Source organism: Brachionichthys hirsutus, chromosome 10, assembly GCF_040956055.1.
Source record: "Brachionichthys hirsutus isolate HB-005 chromosome 10, CSIRO-AGI_Bhir_v1, whole genome shotgun sequence".
In the NCBI taxonomy this organism is placed as follows: Eukaryota; Metazoa; Chordata; class Actinopteri; order Lophiiformes; family Brachionichthyidae; genus Brachionichthys; species Brachionichthys hirsutus.
Genome location: NC_090906.1, coordinates 4,675,913 through 4,694,119, shown reverse-complemented (window position 1 = coordinate 4,694,119; position 18,207 = coordinate 4,675,913). Strand labels below are relative to the sequence as shown.

Here is an 18,207-nt window from a genome sequence, read left to right as displayed (position 1 = left end):
CACTTAAAGGAAATCGATTATTTGGCAAGTTCTAGTTTGTGAAATTACTTGAAGTGATCAGGTTTACTTCAATAGCAGGTCAAAAAGTTCGATTTTCCTTAAATAAGTTATTTATTTTTGCATTAAGTTTGGGCTACTTTTTTCTACTCATATGCTGGCCCGGTTTTAAACTCATGGCTTGGTGGAGGACGCAGAAGACAATCAGGAGCAGCAGCAGCTTCGGCAGCATGAGCCTCTCGTGTGTCCTGTGGCTGCTGATGGTTTGTCTGGCACCTGGAAGCCGAGGCCAGAGGCTGAGGGAGACGGAGCAGCCAGCAGCCAGGGCTCATTTGGCAGAGAAGGATGGCCTCTGCCACCAGGATGGATGCTACAGTGTTTTCCTCCAGAAGAGAACCTTTAGGGAGGCTGGGCGGAGCTGCCGCGAGCGAGGTGGAACCCTGGCAACGATGCATAGAGAGGAGGCGGCGGGCATGGTCCATGCGCTGGTGTCGGCCATTGAGACACAGAGTCCCAGACCACGACTTCGCCTCTGGATTGGGCTCCACAGAGCATCGCGCCAATGTTCATCCACGCGGCCACTCAGAGGATTCGTCTGGGTCACAGGCAAAGTCACAATTCTATGATATTTGACCCTTCATTGCTAATGTTTGTTGTGTAATTGCATTTTAAGGAGTAAAGTCAGATTAAACAATCCCAAAATAGGCAAAAGTATAATACTTTTGGAAAAAAAGAAGAATTTCATCATTCAGTTTTCCTCCTCCTTTCAGCTTTTCACAAACCACTGCACTCAAGACTAATGGAACATATGCAAGTCAGGGTCCGCATTACTGAGAATAGCTTTGCAAACATTTATTTGTCATATCTTGGACTGATCTTTGGAATGTTTGCAGCCTGGAAGCACATATAAAACTAAATTAGGCAATATCAAATCTAAATAGTAAATATTTGAATCTGTTTCGCCTGACAGATTTTAGTTAAACATGCATTATATGAAACAAAAACAGGCTTTACTGAACTTTAATGCAACTTTTTACAACCACAGCTGTAGAAAATCAACCTCCCCCCATGCAGAGTCTGGCACCCAGGCCAGACTCCTGAATAAATTACATTAGCTTCTGTTTTTTGAGACAAAGAATGATACACAGGTTCAGTCCTATTTTGAACTCACTGCTGCACCACTTAGCTCAGTCACATGCAACCGAAAAAACTAAAGGGTTTCAATCAGTCACAGCATCTGTATTTGGCCGAAAAAAAAGTCTATATTTTTCATGGAGTTGTGTGACCAGTTCAGTGATCTTGTTTGACAGTAATTTCCTCCTAAGCCCCAGTATAAATAACGTTAATGCATGCATGTGGAGCTAAAAGCAGCGCTAAAAAAATAGTTTCGACAGTGACAGTGACAGTATGTTTTTTCTCAATAAGAAGATCCAGTACATACATACACAGCAGTGGAGCTGCCTCAGGTGTATTTGATCAAAACTGTAATGGAATCACAAATCTCAGCCGATCTGAATGACACAACACAAATATAAATGAAAGAGCAAGAGAAATGAGGTAATATCCAACGCTCCGGTGAGAAGGCTAGTTGCGACTCCTTGTGGTCGTATTTAAAAAAAGAAAAGAAAAAGACGAACAGCAGTTCGAGCCAACGAATGGCAATAGATGGATAGATATGGAAATGAGAATGAGGCCATTTGTACTTGCACTTATCTGGCCCTTGTCTTTGCTTTCCAACAGGAGACCAGGATGGGCGGTTCACAAACTGGCTCCGTGAGGAAACCCCCGGCACGTGTGCGGCCCCTCGCTGTGTAGCGATGACTGTCCACACCTCCGCCGCCGGACGCGAGGGTCTCGATCATTTAGGATGGGTGGATGGCTCCTGTGCGTTGCCTTTGGACGGATACGTTTGCCAGTACGTCTACAAAGGAATGTGTCATCCGCTGGGGGACGAGGGTAGAGGTCCAGCCGTTTACGTCACCCCTTTTCACCTGGTCAGCTCCGCGCTGACTTACGTGCCCTATGGATCTGTAGCCACTTTATCCTGCCCCGAGGACCAGGCAAACCCAGACGCTAGCCTTGAGCAGACTGTGCTGTGCATGGAAAGAGATGACGAGACGGTGGGTTGGTCCAGGGATGCCCCACTTTGCTCATCCACCGCAGCTTCACAGAGCCGCGACTGGTGTGGCGGCGACCGTAAGTGCGAGCAGTACTGTCAGAGCACAGACACGGACTACTACTGCTACTGCTCTGAGGGCTTTGCATTAGACGAGGATGGGTACAGCTGCAAACCCGATCCCTTGATCCAAACGGACTCCCCCAAGTTATCCTCCGACTCTGCCGGCCCCACTGAGCAACCCCACGTCAAAGAGGTCTGCCTGGAGATGGGATGCGAGTACGATTGCGTGGAGACACTTCGTGGAAGGCGCTGCACGTGCCCACCGGGCTACCAAATGGGCCCAGACGGCCGCAGATGCTCCGACGTGGACGAGTGTCAGCAGCAACCGTGCACGCAGGTCTGCGTCAACGTCCCCGGCACCTTCCACTGCACCTGCCACACTGGGTATCAACCTGATAATGACGGCGAGTGTGTGGACACCGATGAGTGTCTCGACGAAGGCAGCTGCGAGGGCACTTGTGAGAACACGTTGGGCTCTTTTGCATGCCTGTGTAATCCAGGATACGAGTTCGGCAGTGGAGGAAAGTGCGTGGATGTAGACGAGTGTACGGGGGAGTCGCCATGTCAGCAGCAGTGTCTCAACTACATGGGAGGGTACCAGTGTTACTGTGACAATGGCTATGACCTACAGTCAGACGGACTCACCTGCAAGCCTTCATCTGATGATGAGGAGTATTCTACTTTGACCCCTGACACCAGCGACTCCACTAACGTGCCTGATTTGGATCCTAGCCATGATGTCCCCTGGTCAACCTCTTTCACCCTGGACCCAAACTTTGAAGAGACCAACTTTGACATTGAATGGCTCACCGAGGCCCCCGAGGGACTCTCCCCTGATATGGTGCGTGGTTCTGACAACCATCTCAACCAATGGGATGCCCTATCGCCAGAGCAGTATCAGACAGCCCCGCCCCCAACTCAAAAAGATAGCACAGGCAACGAAATCGAAAAAGCTAAAGCAGTAGGTAGAGATGAGAGTGCTGAGAATGAAAGCGACCCGGTCACTGGGGAGATGGAGAAGGACGGTTCCGAGATGGATGGCACAGAAGATGCCAGCAGCTCAGCTGAGGCTGGAGATGGATCTGCTGCAAGTAAAGGGAAGAACGACAAGAGCTGGCTGCTGGTGGCCCTGCTGGTGCCCCTCTGCGTGTTCCTGGTAGTGATGCTGGCTCTGGGGATTGTCTACTGCACCAGCTGCGCTGTGGACAAGAGCCTGAGCTTCACAGACTGCTATCGCTCCATACTCCCTACTATGCCTCCCGAGCCGAGGGACGGCAAAACCCAAGCATGAACCTTAAACTAAACGCCCACGGGTCTGTGCACATGTACACAAAAACGCTGAATCCACCAGATCTCTGTTAATATTTGTCTTTTTTTTCTGCAAGCCCTTTGGTGCAACGGACTCTCGGTCTCATTTGTCAAGGGAAACTGAATTCTTTCTGCTGCACACCTTTTGTAAATAATTCACATTTGCATCATGTTTCCATAATTCAATAAAACGGAATAATCCAAGGAAACACTGTGTGGTTTGTGTGTTTATCGTGGTTAAAGGAAAGTAAACTTTAAGCAAGGGAGATGGACAAATATTTGTGAAAAGATTATTTGGGTAATATTTTAGTGTCGAAAGTGTGAGAACAATTTAAGACTGAAGATAATCTTCAATTGCAATGATTATTTGGGATGAGAAGAAAGAAGGAAAGGAAGCTGGGGGGGGGGGGGTTGTGGAAGTTTTGGGAATAATTGCAAACAGCTTGCGTGTAAATAAATCTAGCCACGATGGAATAATAAGGCCACATTGGAAAAATATTACCAGTAAAAAATCTGAATATGAAAGTTTCAAGTTGCAGTTTACCAAAAATAAAATAAATCATAAAATTATGGGACTGAAGTTAAAACTTGTTTACAAGACATGAAACTTTAAAAGAATAAATCTTAATTTGGGGACATTGCTTTAAAACGTAATGAAATTTTAGTAGCTCAGGAAACTTTCAAGTCTTTGAGATCTTCATGTCTGTTATCTGGTGTGTGTGTGGCTACTGGAAAAAATACTCCATTATTTACACACTTTTATTCTTCTTTCCTGCTGCTACTTTTCTTGAAAAAGAACTGCATCCAGTCTGCTGCATGTAAGAAATTTAAGTGAGATGCTTTCACGCAAAAAGATCGTACGGACAGATAATTCAGGGAACGGACCCTAAAGCCACGGATGTGTACAAACTGCTAATATATTTTAATGATAGTTGCATTTTAAAATACAAGGAAGAAGCATGAGTACAAATGAGACTGTGCTGCAATACCAAAGCAGGTTTTGCTTGATTATCAACTAAAGATTAGACTAAAGATAAGTAATAACTAGGTATGTCATAATCAGATCACGTTCTTGCAGATTGGAATGGGACGTTACCTAATGGGAAAATATTGTATTTTGCTTTTTCAGAAGGCAAAGAATAGGAAAAAAAGATTTATTTCAATATAAACCTCTTAACTGTATTAGCAAAGTTTTATATCCACAAATGTAAATAAAATAAGCAAAGACCTTTCATTCAAACGTTTGTGGTTCATTGAACAAAAAGCCTTCAAAAACGTTAAATATCTGTATCACGTTCAATTTATTTGAATGTATGTTCGTTTTAAAATCAAACTTTATTTAAAAAAAGAACAAAAAAGAAAAGAAAAGCCGGTCAGAACACGGATGCCGCTTGAAAGGAGTCGCGCAAGTATGTAATCTGAAAAGTAGGAAAACAACAAAGGCAACAAATCGTTGCCTGTTAAACACGACGAGGTGGCCGAGTGGTTAAGGCGATGGACTGCTAATCCATTGTGCTCTGCACGCGTGGGTTCGAATCCCATCCTCGTCGACGTGGATTTTTCGATTTCTTTGAATATAAAAGTACCTTTTTCTTGCAGTTCATTCTTTTTTATTATGTGTCGCTTTGTCCTACTGTGCTTATTTTGGACTATTTATTTTGGACTATTTAACGTGCTGTTAACTCCACAATGAGTCTACTCCGTCGCTACTTTCTGATTGGTTAGTGTTTCTGTCAACCACAATGTCGCAAGCTGTGATTGGTTAAGAGGCGGGTCTTACGTTGAATGAATACAGGAACTGTAACTTCCAGCGTGAGACTGCAATTTGACGTGCGACGGAAGAACACCAGGTAGAGTTAGTATCGACCTTTCTCTCTTTCGGGATGCACCGAGTTGTTGCTGATCGGTCAGATAAATTGATGTGTTATATCATTTACGACTCGATGTTTAGCCGACGGAAGTTGTGGCAGTGAAATGCTCCAAACGCTTAGCTGTCGTCGTAGCATGCATCATGGGAGCTAACGTTAGCATTGAGTTAGCTGTCCATTAAATGCAGAAATCGTTGTGATCCGGTTGAATCGGGTTCTGCTTTTCAACCAAATTGAACTTCAACTGATCTTTGCGTCTTATTATAATCTTACTAATGTTAGTTATCCTCATCTTATTGTCTAACATGATACATTGAACACAGGCATCGCTGAGTCTGCTTCTTCAGAGCAAGCAAATATCTTAAAAATCACTAAATGATCCACCCAGTATTAATATTAGTGTTTTTATCATTATTAACAATGACTTCTCAATTGGCTGAAATTGCATTTGTTAAAATTGAATTATGATGCTAACTAGGAGGAAAGGTCTGCAATCGATGTAAAATAATAATCATTGCGTATCAATATAGTAGGATATAAGAAGAAAACTGTGCCTTTATGTTCATGTAAAAATACATTTGGTAAAACCTTGTTTTTTGTGAAGGTGAACAAAACTTTAAATATTTGAACTTACAATGTGTGAACACAATATGCTGATTTTAGTCATTATTAAACTGAACAAAGTGTTTGCACAGTTAACGACCTTAAACAAACTATAGATGAGCAAACAATTCCCCGAGAGCTCGCAGAAAAACCTAATTATTTTTCATATTAACTTGTCACTTTCTCCTTCTCGTTATTATCTGTATTTATTGTCTCCCACCTTTCTTTCCCATCCAATTTACACCTCATTCCTTCCTCTTCCTGTTATAGCCGCACTTATTATTTAATGTTTCATCTTACTTTTCCTTTCTCTCCTTTCAATTCAGCTTCTCACAGTTAGTGTCAAATCCCAGGCTGGCAAGAATGGACTCGCAGTACATTCTCCCGAACGACGTTACCTTCGCTGCTCTCGACTGCGCGGAGTCGTTCCGTCTGCTTTCACCTCAGGAGAAGCTCTATGCCCACTACATGTCACGAGCCGCCTGGTACGTCACGGATCTCTAGATTGTTGCAAACTCAAGTCGAGCTCTATTAACACCGGCTGATAAAACTGATATTTTAATGAATGTTGTTTTTATTCGTGAACTGGCTGAAAACACGGCTTTCCTCAGGTATGGCGGTTTGGTCGTTCTGCTGCAGACCTCCCCGGAGTCTGCAAACATATTCGTCCTGCTGCAGAGGATGTTCAGGAAGCAGACTCCCGCACAGCTGGAGCAGGTTGCCGCGGCAGCTGGACTCAGCGTGGAGGAGTTCCAGGTGCGGTCTTTGTGTATTTGGCTGTGTGTGCACACAATTACAAATATTTAGTATTTGACAAACACTCGCTGTTTTGTGTTGTTGTTGTCGGTGATTTTTAGGCCTTCGTGGTGTACGCGTCGGGTCTCTTTGCTAACATGGGAAACTACAAGTCCTTTGGAGACACCAAGTTCATCCCAAATCTGCCCAAGGTAAGAAATCCCCTGGCGCCCATTGTAAAATTAGCTTAGCTGCTTCTTTTGAGTTTGTGGAGACTCGGGTAGGTTAACTTTTCGGTTAAACCGGTTTAAGTTTCACTACGTTTCATTGCGATGCCTCAGAGTGGAAGGTTAGGTAACAAGTTGGTGCGTGTTTAGTCACCATAAAACTTAAGAAGTCAAAAGTCAGTGGAAAGAAAGCCCTCCTATTGTATTTATTTATTTATTATTTATTGGTAATACACTTTATTTTCTTATGTGTATATATATATATATTGTTTTTGTTTATTATTTGCTTATTAATGTCTTGTCTCAGATGATGTTTTGTTAAAAAATAAAAAGTTCCAAAAGAAAGCCCTCCTATTGAGATGAGTCACTTCTTTCTGGATACAGAATCCATATTAAAACCGATATTAAACATCGTTTTGCATGGGTGCCCCAAACATCACTTTAACAAGGTCGATTTTTTTTTTACGTCCGAATCCGGTCTATCCAATCAGGAAAAGCTGGAAGCTCTGCTGAAGGCCAGCCAGGCATTCCGGGAGCAGCCCAAAGAGATGGAGGCTCTGTGGGACAGCTGCGCTTGTCTCATGTACTCCCTGGAGGAAAGACAGAAGCAGCTGGGCCTGGGCGATAAGGTGGGATCTCGCTAAAGAAAACTGTTTTTGTAAAATTGAATATAATCTCAACTGAACTGAACTTTGTGAAGTACTTTAAAACGACCGTCACTAACGCAAAGTGCTGTTGGTCCGTCCCGATTAAGTTTCCAGGAGTTGATGGATCTGATAAACATTGAGACGGTCTGACACGTTTGACACGTTTTGTTCTCTGGCATTTTAAAACCTCGTTTTTTTTACCATTCTCATTTTGAGTTGTCATTCACAGCCGCTAGAAACGAACTATTTTCCATTTGTATGTTCGTGAACACACAGATTCTGATACATCCCGGTGGATTGGCAGTTGACTTGAAAAGCGAGAGAATTTGTGGCTCATGAAATCTTTATTTTTTTTTTCCCCCACTCAGGGAATAACGACCTACTTCTCAGGAAACTGTTGCATGGAGGATGCTGAACTGGCTCAGAAGTTCCTTAACTCCAAAGTGAGAAACCAGCCTTTCCCTTCCCATCACGAGACCTAAAGATCTTCCTCGTTGACGTTGCTGTGTGCTTTTCTTTTTTTTTTTTTTTTGCAGTCTTTGCTTCGACCGCTCGTCCATGTTTCATCGTTCTTCTTCTGTTTAATCTGAATTGTGTTCTTTTCTAGGGCCTCTCTGCCTATAACACCCGTCTGTTTAAGAGCGTTAATGGAGGTAAAGCCCGCTATGAGGTCCGCTTGGCTTCATCTGCGCAGAAAGGTCAGAATAATCCGTTTTATACGAGAGCCAACGTGAGATTTATACCAGATCAGACTTTTGAACTGCACTTGGTCTAGCTTCAGATTCTCCACAGATGGGCGTGCGAGGATCTCTGTGGTGATTCTACACCATCGGTTATTGACACTTTTATCATTATTGATTTGCAGACATTGCGGCGGAAGGGGAACCCAAGTCGTGCTGCGGCAGCTTCAGCTTCGAAGACAAGGAGTTCGTTGTGAAGAGGGGAGACTACGCTCCTCTCATGGAGAAAGTTTGCTATCACCTCCAGCGTGCAGAGGTGAACATTTGGAATGACTCGGGAGTGAAATCAACAAATATGAAATGCTATTGGCTTTTCACAACGAGTGAGAATCATAAATGGCTTGAGCAAAATCAGGAATATACAAGTTGTTGTTTTCAGGGTGGAATTTCATTCCGCTTTATGAATCGTTACCACAGAAATATGCTGCCAATGAAAACCAGAGAAGGATGCTGGAGGAGTACAGACGCAGCTTCGCCTCCGGCTCAATCGAGGCCCATAAAGACGGCTCGCGCTACTGGATCAAAGACAAGGGACCGATTGTTGAAAGGTGAGCCTGCTCAACATTAACATCAGATGGTCGCTTGAGTGACACTTTTTATTTTTTATGAAACTGTTGCGTAATCTTTCACATGTTGTCCTCATCCTCCTCAGTTATATCGGATTCATCGAGAGCTACAGAGACCCGTTCGGCTCCAGAGGGGAGTTTGAAGGTAACTGACAGCGACGTTTGTATCTCGTGCTCGTGTCCTCCCGGTGTCGGTACTGTGGTTCAGGGATGAAGTGCATTACTGATTTATTTTTCCTGATTATTCAGAATTGAATAATGAATTTTCCTTCAGTTAAATGCTCGCCCTGACTTCGCGGCTTGTGTCGTCTCCTCTAGGTTTCGTTGCCGTCGTGAACAAGGCCATGAGCGAGCGCTTCGCCAGGCTGGTGGACTCGGCAGAAGTCCTGCTTCCTGAGCTGCCGTGGCCCCAAGAGTTTGAGAAGGACACTTTCCTCAAACCCGACTTCACCTCGCTTGACGTTGTCACCTTCGCTGGGAGTGGAATACCGGCTGGCATCAACATCCCTAACTGTATGTATGCAGAGATTCTTTTAAACATATTTGCCCGGTTTTACGTTTTAATGAGTTTATTTTATTTTTGGGTGCAGACGATGACATCAGGCAGACCGAGGGATTCAAAAACGTGTCTCTGGGCAACGTGGTGGCTGTGGCCTACGCTTCACAAAGAGAGAAACTCACTTTCTTGAAGGAGGAGGACAAGGTAACGCATGCAGCGCTCTGGACTATGTTTTCATGTCTGTTATCTCTCACATATCAATGCTCAATCTGCCCCCCCCCCCCCTCCCTTCGCCGTATGCCTCCGTTTTGTGTATTCCTGTGTCGGGTATTTCGCCCCGTTTCTTTAGGGGATGGAGGAGTACAGTAATAGTCGCCTAATCCTTCAGATGGCTGTTCAAACAAAGTCTTTTCAGATGCACTCTCAAAACGGAGGGATGGAAAATAGCAGCAGACAATTCCTGAATGCTTTGCAAGCGGGGGCCTCGTAAACCACGAATGAAAGATGATTACAGTTCCGCTAAAATTGTGATTTTCTAAAGTGTGCTATTGTCGTGTTGTTCTAAGAAAATTCATATTAGCACGCAGCTTTGATTATTTTCACCTATTTTCTCCTGTTCTGTAATGTGTCGGGGTTAACACCCTTAATGCTCAGCTGAGGCACCTGTCATACAGGTTTATATGTCAGCTGCATGACTCAGGGAATGACATCATCAGAACACTGACTCAGCCATGCCTAAGTGCTGTGAAGTTTAACTCGGGTATTTGGTGTCATTGGTACCTGATGTTATTATAGGGTTACTGTGTTTACTGTGTAAACGTTGTAAATGTTATGTGTGCTTTTTAATTGGACCATTGTGTCTGCAAATAAAGATTTGATTGATTGATTGATTAGGTCCAATTTGTCACTAGCAGCAATACGTTTGTATATAACTGTACTTTTAATATGGGAGCACGACGTATGACAGATCATGATCCGAACCATAACTCGTCGTCTGTGCGTCTGTCTGTGTTAGGATCTGTTTATCAAACTGAAGGGCGCAGCGTTTGAGGTGCAGGTTGGTCTTCATGAGCTGCTGGGACACGGCAGCGGGAAGCTGTTCACTCAGGTCAGTCCGTACTTTCACACGGTTTATTTCCCCCGAATGCGTTTGTGAAACACAATTCAATAGTTGACTTTTGTCTCTTTGTCTCCCCCTAAAGGACGACAACGGGGAGTTCAACTTTGACAAGAGTAAGGTGATCAACCCGGAGACTGGAGAGCTGGTGAGTACGTCTGTGCTAAATGTTTTTTAATTCCAGATCGTGCTGCTTAATGAGAATCTGTCATTTAGGTGTCCAGTTGGTATCGGGCCAACGAGACGTGGGACAGTAAATTCTCCACGATTGCGTCCACTTATGAAGAATGTCGCGCTGAATGCGTCGCCCTCCACCTGTGTTTCAAGAAGGAAGTGCTCAGGTACGTCACGCTTTGCTTGTAACTTCCAGACATTGTATATCTCATTAGTAGTCCAGAATACGTGTTACACGTTTGAAACTATTTTTGAACGTCCCATGAAATGATTTAATAGCCCGAAAACACGGCAATGCAGATGCTGACACGAGCTAAGGAAAACACTTGCATCGCTTTCTGTTCAGAATATGCCAGTAGAGCGGGACCGTTCCTTACCCAAGGTGATGTGAGGACATTTATTTTGCAAAGGGAGGACGATGCAAAGGGACGGGGACAAGTGGCGGAGGTTGATTTGCTGTGGCGACCCCGAATGGGACGAGCCAAAAGTACAGAAGTGTGACGGGCCAGAAAGAGCGTGTTTAATTATTACCTTTAATGTGCCGTCAAAGTCCCTTGGACACGCTGTGCGTCACGCAGAGTGCCACGCCCGGCTAATATGGAATGCCTTTTTTGTCTCTTCCAGTATCTTCGGTCACGAGGGCCAGGCTGCGGATGGCGTGGTGTACGTCACCTGGCTCGGTATGGTCAGAGCTGGACTGTTGGGCCTGGAGTTCTACACGCCGGAGCACAAGAGCTGGAGACAGGTAAACCTGTCTGCCTGCCGTCCTCCGTCACTCTGTATTTGGGCTTGTTTACTGAACCCTAACTCGTTTATGTGGAGCTTCAGATGTCCGTAGTGTCGGGCGAACAGTATTTACAGGAGGAGTCGGCACTGAGCGCGTGTGTGTGTGTGTGTGTGTGTGTCTGACGGCCCGGCTGGCTCGGCTTTATCCCCCTGTGTTTTAGAATACAGTTTACAGTAAGTCAATCTGTGTTTAAATGAGTGTAGGGAGATATACACAGTGTGTTAACGTGTGTGTGTGTGTGTGTGTGTGTGTGTGTCAGGCGCACATGCAGGCTCGCTTCGTGATCCTGCGCGTTCTGCTGGAGGCCGGCGAGGGCCTGGTGGGCCTGGAGGAAGTGACGGGACAGGACGGGAAGCCCGACGCTCGAATCACACTCGACCAGAGCAAGATCCGCACCGTGGGCAGGGACGCCATCCACAGGTTCCTCTGTAAACTGCAGGTACGTCCACGTCGGCGGCGGACGTTCCCTCGGACGGCAGAGGCGAGGTGACGAGCTCAGCGTGACATGGAGAAAATGGAGCCATTTGCTAACCCGACTTGTCGATTCGTAGGTCTTTAAGTCGACGGCGGACGTGGAAAAGGGGCGGGCTCTCTATGACGGCTACTCCTCCGTCGGCAGCGACGGCGCTCACGACTTCTTGCGTCTACGAGAGACGGTGCTGCTGAGGAAGGAACCGCGCAAGATGCTCGTCCAGGCCAACTCCAGAATCAGCGGTACGTGCCTTCATCCGTGCCTTTTTTAAGAGACGCTCACTCTTAGTTGAACGTGCGCGGATGACAGGAAGTGAATTATTCCCTGCGTGGTTTCCAGGGGACACCGCGGAGCTGGTGGAATACGAAGGCAGCGCCGCCGGTTTGATTCGCTCCTTCACCGAGCGCTTCCGAGACGACGCGGAGCAGCTGGAGGCCGACCTTCTGGAGATGAACAGAAGAGACGCCCCCTGCTGGTGTTGACGGATCGACAAACTGCTCGGCATACGTCAAAGTTACCAACTTCAGTCGTATTTACTCTGCTTTTCGTGGCTAAATAAACTGATTCTTAATGGTTCTAAATTTCTTAATGGAAACTGCAGAATGTTCCAAATCCTGGAAAACTGGTCAGAAATGAAAGTTCTGTTCCTCAAATGAAGCCCAGAAATTAGGAAAATCTTGTGTGAAATCCAAATTGAGCTTCAGATCTTCACAAAATGGTCCTTTTGATGTAAATGTTGTTTTTAAGGGTCAACTTTTAGGCTGAAAATGGTTTCATCTTTCCAACTCGTCCACTGAGTTGAACGTTTGCCTTGGATTTGATGATTTTACCAGCTCGTACTGTTTCCTGGCTTCGTGACGGCCGAACGCTGACTGTTAGACAAAATAGGGTTAACTTGCAGTATTTCACTGAGCAAAATGCTGCATGCGCTAAACGTGGCGTTCCCTAATGAAAGCATTTGATGAGATTTCTTTCTACCAGTCCTCTAAGACAATCTCTCATTTGTATTTTTTGCCCACAAAGTTTGAAGTACGTGATATTTTAATAATACAACCAATTGCGCTGGAGATTAAAGCTGGACTTTATCGAAACCCACGTTCATGTCTCAGTCTGACAGCTCATCGAATCAGCACCGTTTCAGCCACAATTTGATTTGCAAGTTTGGGAAGATCTTTTTTTTTTTTGACAGTATAAGTTTTAGATTACTAGATTCAGAATATTTACTTTAGGATTTTCTGTCATTTTTGTCTCTGTGTTGGAGGCCAAACTTCCTACGGGCCCCCCAATAAAAAATCTAAATACAGAAGAAAATTCCATTAAAATGCATTTATAGCATTTTGAGCAAATTGAATGAACCAAGAGACTGACAGAATCATTCTGCACAAACTTTACTTATTGTTATATACGATGTAATTAGCATTCAGGAGATTCTGAGAACTAATTCTAACAAGTATCGTCGATAGAACAGGATGGTTCACATCACCTAATTCTGCTGATCATTATAAAGGGTTTGCTTCCATGCATTTCAATAATAAATGCATTATGCCAATGACTTTATGCTTTTTTATTTGATAGTTACAAACCTTGGTCGCTTTTTTATAAAACACTGACATGAAAGGAAACAAAAAGTCCCCGTTGAGGTAAGTGGTTGCCGAAAGAACTCAAAATGTTCAAATACACTTAAATCAGCCAGTATTGTTATGAAAACGTGGTTTTAAAAACCTATTCAACTCATTACTTAAAGTAAAAATACTTTTTTCTAATGAGTAAAGTTACTCAGCCCTAAACACAGAGACTCTGAGATGCTGCACACTTTTTCATGATATCTCATGTCATCATTTATTGACCGTCTTTAAATGAGAATCCCTTTTGGTCCCTTGACGTTTATGCCATTGTCACAGCATTCATTTGTAAAATGAGACCCTCCCCACATGTCTCTTCATCTTCATCCTCAATTTCATCCTTGGTACCTGCTCCCTCCTCTTCGTCCTCCCTCTCCTCGTCTGATGTGGACGAAGCAGCAGGGGAGCGGAAGGCCTCCTCTGCCAGCTCAGATAGGTTTGGACAGTAGAAGGGAGACAGGGAGAGAGGGACCTTAGGGGAAGGAGCCGGGGACTGATAAGGCGAAAGAGAGGGTGAGGCGCTGGGGGAGTCGTATGGCGATAGGGAACGGGGGAACGTGGGAGAAGCCGCGGGAGAGTCGAGAGGAGAATGGGACGGAGATACTTGGGAGAAGAGATTAGACAGCATGGGAGAAACAGATGGGGTGAGGTAAGGAGACGTTAAAGGAGGGTGAGAAATATTGATCACTGGGGAGGGCTGCATGTAGTCTGACACATCTGGAAGAGGCTCCCTGACTGCTGCTTCTCTGCCTTGCTCAGGTTCCACCCGCGTTCGGCCTTGCACCCGCACCTCAGGCTGGAAGCGAGGCGCTGCCGATGCCTCGCCGGGGGTGTTGTATGCCTGCCGCTGAGCCCGGGGGTCCTGACCTCCGGGACCAACGTCAACGGTTGGATTTGGAACTTGTTTCAGTGATTTACATTTCCCTTTGGTTTTTGGCATAATAGGTGGCGGAGGTGGGGGAGAGAGTGGGGGCGAAAGCATGGTGGATGTTTCTGTAGAGATCCGAACCTTGATGCTGCGTTTGAACATGCGCTTTCTGCTCAAAGGACCCTGGGACTGCAGGAAGAGGGGGTTGATGAAACAGAGGGCGCCCTGGCCAGAGCCGCAGTCCAGCTGTTTGGGGCTGCGCGTCGTGATCGGACAAAACTCGCGGAACACGGTCGGATTGTGACACAGTTGTTTGTGGGCAATGTCCGGTTGGGGAGCCGCGTTGAGGAGGGTGTCCGATTCAGGCTGGGGGGCCGAATCCAGCGGCGCCGAGGAGCCTGTCTGCGCTGCAGCAGCAGGGACGGCCGAGTCGACAGCGTCTGCCTTCGTCTCCTGTCCCTTGTGAGGCGTTGGTGCCTCCCGTGGGCCGCGGACATTTAGGTGAGAACTCCAGAATTCTATGAAGCAATAGATGGGGAAGGGGGGGGGGCAAGCATTATAAACATTTTACATAATATAAATTCAGGAATAATTATTTTTATTTCTGCTTAGCAAAAACATAAATGGTTTTCTGTTCTTCAATTTTAATAAATCAACCAATAAAAATATAAAAAGGACGGCTTTGAGAATTATAAATTCATATAAGGTAAAGCGGGTTAAAAATAAACAGTGATTGCATGCAAAACCTGTAATCATGATATAATTTATTACATTTGTTAATAATGTATGTTCAATTTTCTATATGAATAACTTAAAACTATATTATGGGACCATATACATTTTTTTATTACATTATGTTTTTTAACCAGCAGCTGGGAGGTAGTTGCTGTATATATATATATATATCGTGTATGTGATATAAATCCTTTTAAATGTGTATATTTGTGCAATTTCTGTTCACTAACCGACTCCCATGTGTGAGATGGACTCCAGCTCTTTGTGAGATGTTGCCCTCGCAATGGCAACAGGGAGCTCCAGGGGGAAGGGCAACACGTCTCTAACATAGAATATTGACACCGACGTTAGTTTGGGTGGATTAGCATCGAGAGTGTAATTACGTACTTCAGAGGACGAGGAAGAAAACTGAATGAAAAAGAGATCATGAAGCTTTAATAGAGACAAGCTAAGGAATGAGGAAGTGGATGGAAGACAAGACGCTTGGAAAGACAAGATTTTACCTGCTGACACAGTAGAAGGAAATCAGTCTGGGGAGATCTGGAAAGCTTACAGCGGAGGTCTCCAGGGACAGAGCTGGGGGGGGGGGGGGGACATTAACAGGAGCTGAACGGCTCTGTTTGTTCAGATCTAAAATGTACATGTTTGTGTTTTAAGAGGAAAAGCTGCATTAAAGGAAGCTCGTGCAATAAAGCGCCGTCTGAGACACATTGAGATGAAACGATTCTGTTTCTATATTGGCAGATTCGGTCTTGATGGCGGGGGGGCGGGGGGGGACGCATCATACGTACTCTTACTGGACTGTTCCTCCCTGATCCCAAACTGCTGAACAAAGAACGGCACGCTGTCGTCGGCCAGACGCAAGCAGAGCACATTTGTCTGGGATGTGCGAGACTTACGCACCAGGAAGGTCTGCGGGGGGGGGGGGGGGGGGGGGGTTATGCACTGAGTTTATGCACGGCACATGGACATTATTGCGAGCATGTGTGTCAGCGTGTGTGCCTCTGACCCCAGGTGGCTCCCTCTGCAGGATGTGCAGCGCCGTGGCGGCGTTGATGGACAGCTGGAGCCAGACAGGAACCGTGAGCAGCAGGCGATCCAGGACGCTGACGCTCCTCAGCGAGCCCAGAGCCCGTTGATGCCCCAAGAACCTTCGCTCCGATGACTGGGTGGGCTCTGGGAAATCATACAGCGGCTCTTCTTGTTGGGCCATCTAGCACACGCACACACACACACACACACACACAACAAGAAGTATACGTGTGTGTTTATTACTGCTTCTACAATTCTCAACATTTCAACATTTGGTCACCTTTGACTGGATTTTGTCTGACCTGACCACTCCCACCGTAAAAATCCATGAAGATGTCATTTGTCAGAACCCCGCCCCCCCCCCCCCCCCCCCCCCAACACCTCATCAAGAAGACACCCCCTGATGCTGCGGACTGAAACCCTGCTGTGTTGGTTGGTTGAGTGACGTCACAGAGGCCGTGCCAATCCATGCAGCGGAGAATTACTTTCATCTGAGCTAATGGTGCTTCTAAATCCAGCGTTTGTTTTTTTTGCCATGCGTCTTTGTTTATGTTGTTAAATTAAATAATATTCATTCAAATTTCACGGGGAACAACAAAACAGATTATTTTCCTACAAAGCAGCCATGCGAGTTTGGAGGTGAAGGCCAGGGTGCATTTTTAAATGTCTTGAGCCTACATGCTTGCAGGTGATTATTATCCGTGACTGTGTGTTCACATCACAGAAAGATGGGTGGGATAGCTGCGCGCACGCACGCACACGCACACGCACACACACACACACACACACACCTGCGCAATAAATCCGCCTAACAGCAAGTCCAGACTTGGGGAAATGCATCACCTCAGACATAATTTAATGATTAGGACGTGATTGCTAACCAATGTATAAAATATAATATACTGTAGAGACACTGACAGCAGAGACGCACTCCGCAGGAGATCGGAATACATGTTGATCCGTTTATAAGAAGGAGTCTGACAGCAGCCGACACGTCAACGTCTGGATCAGGAGCGCATTTTTGTACAACTTAGTACGTCCTTCCCTATTTCTCAGTTTCCCCACAGTACAATCACAAATGTTGGTCGGTCCGTTCTGAGAGTTTATCCGGCGCACATTTGCAGGTTTACCTCTATTTTGGCCACGATCCGTCTTGTTTAAATCCCCTCGGGTTATATTTTAAGATGTCATGCTCCTTATTCGTATCACGTTCCGCTCGAGGAAAAACTGCCTCCAAGTGTTGCCAGTCATAACATGTGTTCCAACATCCGGAGAGATTCCTTCGCTCCTCCCTCCCCTGCTCCCACCTGATCTCACCTGCGGAAACATGAGGCAGGCGGGGGGGGGGGGGACTCGCCTCACTCACGTCACGAATGAGGATGAAGTGAAGTCAATTTTAGTTACTAAATAGTATCCGATTTCAGGCCTATTCAGGCACTTTCCAAGAAGAGCAGTCTTCATATATGAGGGGTTTAACAATATTTAAATTGCGTTGTACAAAGGAGTAGGTAATTGTAGGTGGTAACAGAGGCCTATAGTTATTAGTCACACTTGGCATTGGGTTGGATAATAATCACAGAACTAATGTCAGTAATAACAGTTGAACAAACGTTTTATTATATAAACAGGTAGTAGGTAAGTTAAGTCGGGCAAACACTCTTATTAAATATATTTTTCAATTAAGTAATGCCTAAACTAAAAGGCTTATGAGGCTGTGAACTTTGCAGCCATTTCGTACCAACTTGAAACTGAGGGGGGGCTGTGACGACGCGTCAAAAAAAGAAAAGAAAAACGGATCCGGAAGTGACGTCTGAAATATAGCTCCACGACCGCGTTGGGTAAGAAGCCTGCTAAACTAATATGCTTGCGTATTGTGCGTGTTTTTGGCATCTCTAACGAAAATGTAAATATGATATGATTAACTTTAGAGAATATAGATTTATTTGGCTCGTACAAATGGCCAAGTTTAAGTTCACGTTTTCATCCGGTATCGGCTTTTGTTCTCAGCTAACTATGTTAGCTTTAGGTTGC

At 45.3% G+C, this 18,207-nt stretch overlaps 2 protein-coding genes and 1 non-coding gene across 3 annotated transcripts; all 3 read left to right on the top strand.

Annotated features, from left to right (window-relative positions):
- The first annotated feature begins 173 nt into the window (after positions 1 to 173).
- LOC137900851 (complement component C1q receptor-like) lies at positions 174 to 3,467 on the top strand. The gene is made up of 2 exons (XM_068744995.1): positions 174 to 603; positions 1,738 to 3,467. Exons 1-2 carry the CDS (start codon positions 174 to 176, stop codon positions 3,465 to 3,467), a joined length of 2,160 nt encoding a protein of 719 aa, XP_068601096.1.
- Positions 3,468 to 4,952: 1,485 nt separating this feature from the next.
- On the top strand, positions 4,953 to 5,034 carry trnas-gcu (transfer RNA serine (anticodon GCU)). Its single transcript has one exon. It is a non-coding gene; the product is annotated as a tRNA-Ser (tRNA).
- A 288-nt stretch (positions 5,035 to 5,322) lies between these two features.
- Positions 5,323 to 13,464, top strand: LOC137899970 (dipeptidyl peptidase 3-like). Its single transcript, XM_068744005.1, has 19 exons — positions 5,323 to 5,334; positions 6,282 to 6,440; positions 6,567 to 6,711; positions 6,813 to 6,902; positions 7,409 to 7,546; positions 7,933 to 8,007; positions 8,172 to 8,262; positions 8,430 to 8,560; positions 8,722 to 8,852; positions 8,957 to 9,015; positions 9,189 to 9,383; positions 9,461 to 9,573; positions 10,385 to 10,477; positions 10,572 to 10,634; positions 10,703 to 10,827; positions 11,285 to 11,405; positions 11,707 to 11,886; positions 11,999 to 12,161; positions 12,259 to 13,464. Exons 2-19 carry the CDS (start codon positions 6,319 to 6,321, stop codon positions 12,399 to 12,401), a joined length of 2,178 nt encoding a protein of 725 aa, XP_068600106.1. The 5' UTR covers positions 5,323 to 5,334; positions 6,282 to 6,318; the 3' UTR covers positions 12,402 to 13,464.
- The last annotated feature ends 4,743 nt before the right edge of the window (positions 13,465 to 18,207 follow it).

Coding starts and splice junctions, on each gene's coding strand:
- LOC137900851 (XM_068744995.1), top strand. CDS start 174: ATGGCTTGGTGGAGGACGCAGAAGACAATCAGGAGCAGCAGCAGCTTC. Junction 604..1,737: donor AGGATTCGTCTGGGTCACAG/GCAAAGTCACAA, acceptor GCTTTCCAACAG/GAGACCAGGATGGGCGGTTC.
- LOC137899970 (XM_068744005.1), top strand. CDS start 6,319: ATGGACTCGCAGTACATTCTCCCGAACGACGTTACCTTCGCTGCTCTC. Junction 8,263..8,429: donor GGCTTCATCTGCGCAGAAAG/GTCAGAATAATC, acceptor ATTGATTTGCAG/ACATTGCGGCGGAAGGGGAA. Junction 10,635..10,702: donor ACCCGGAGACTGGAGAGCTG/GTGAGTACGTCT, acceptor TCTGTCATTTAG/GTGTCCAGTTGGTATCGGGC.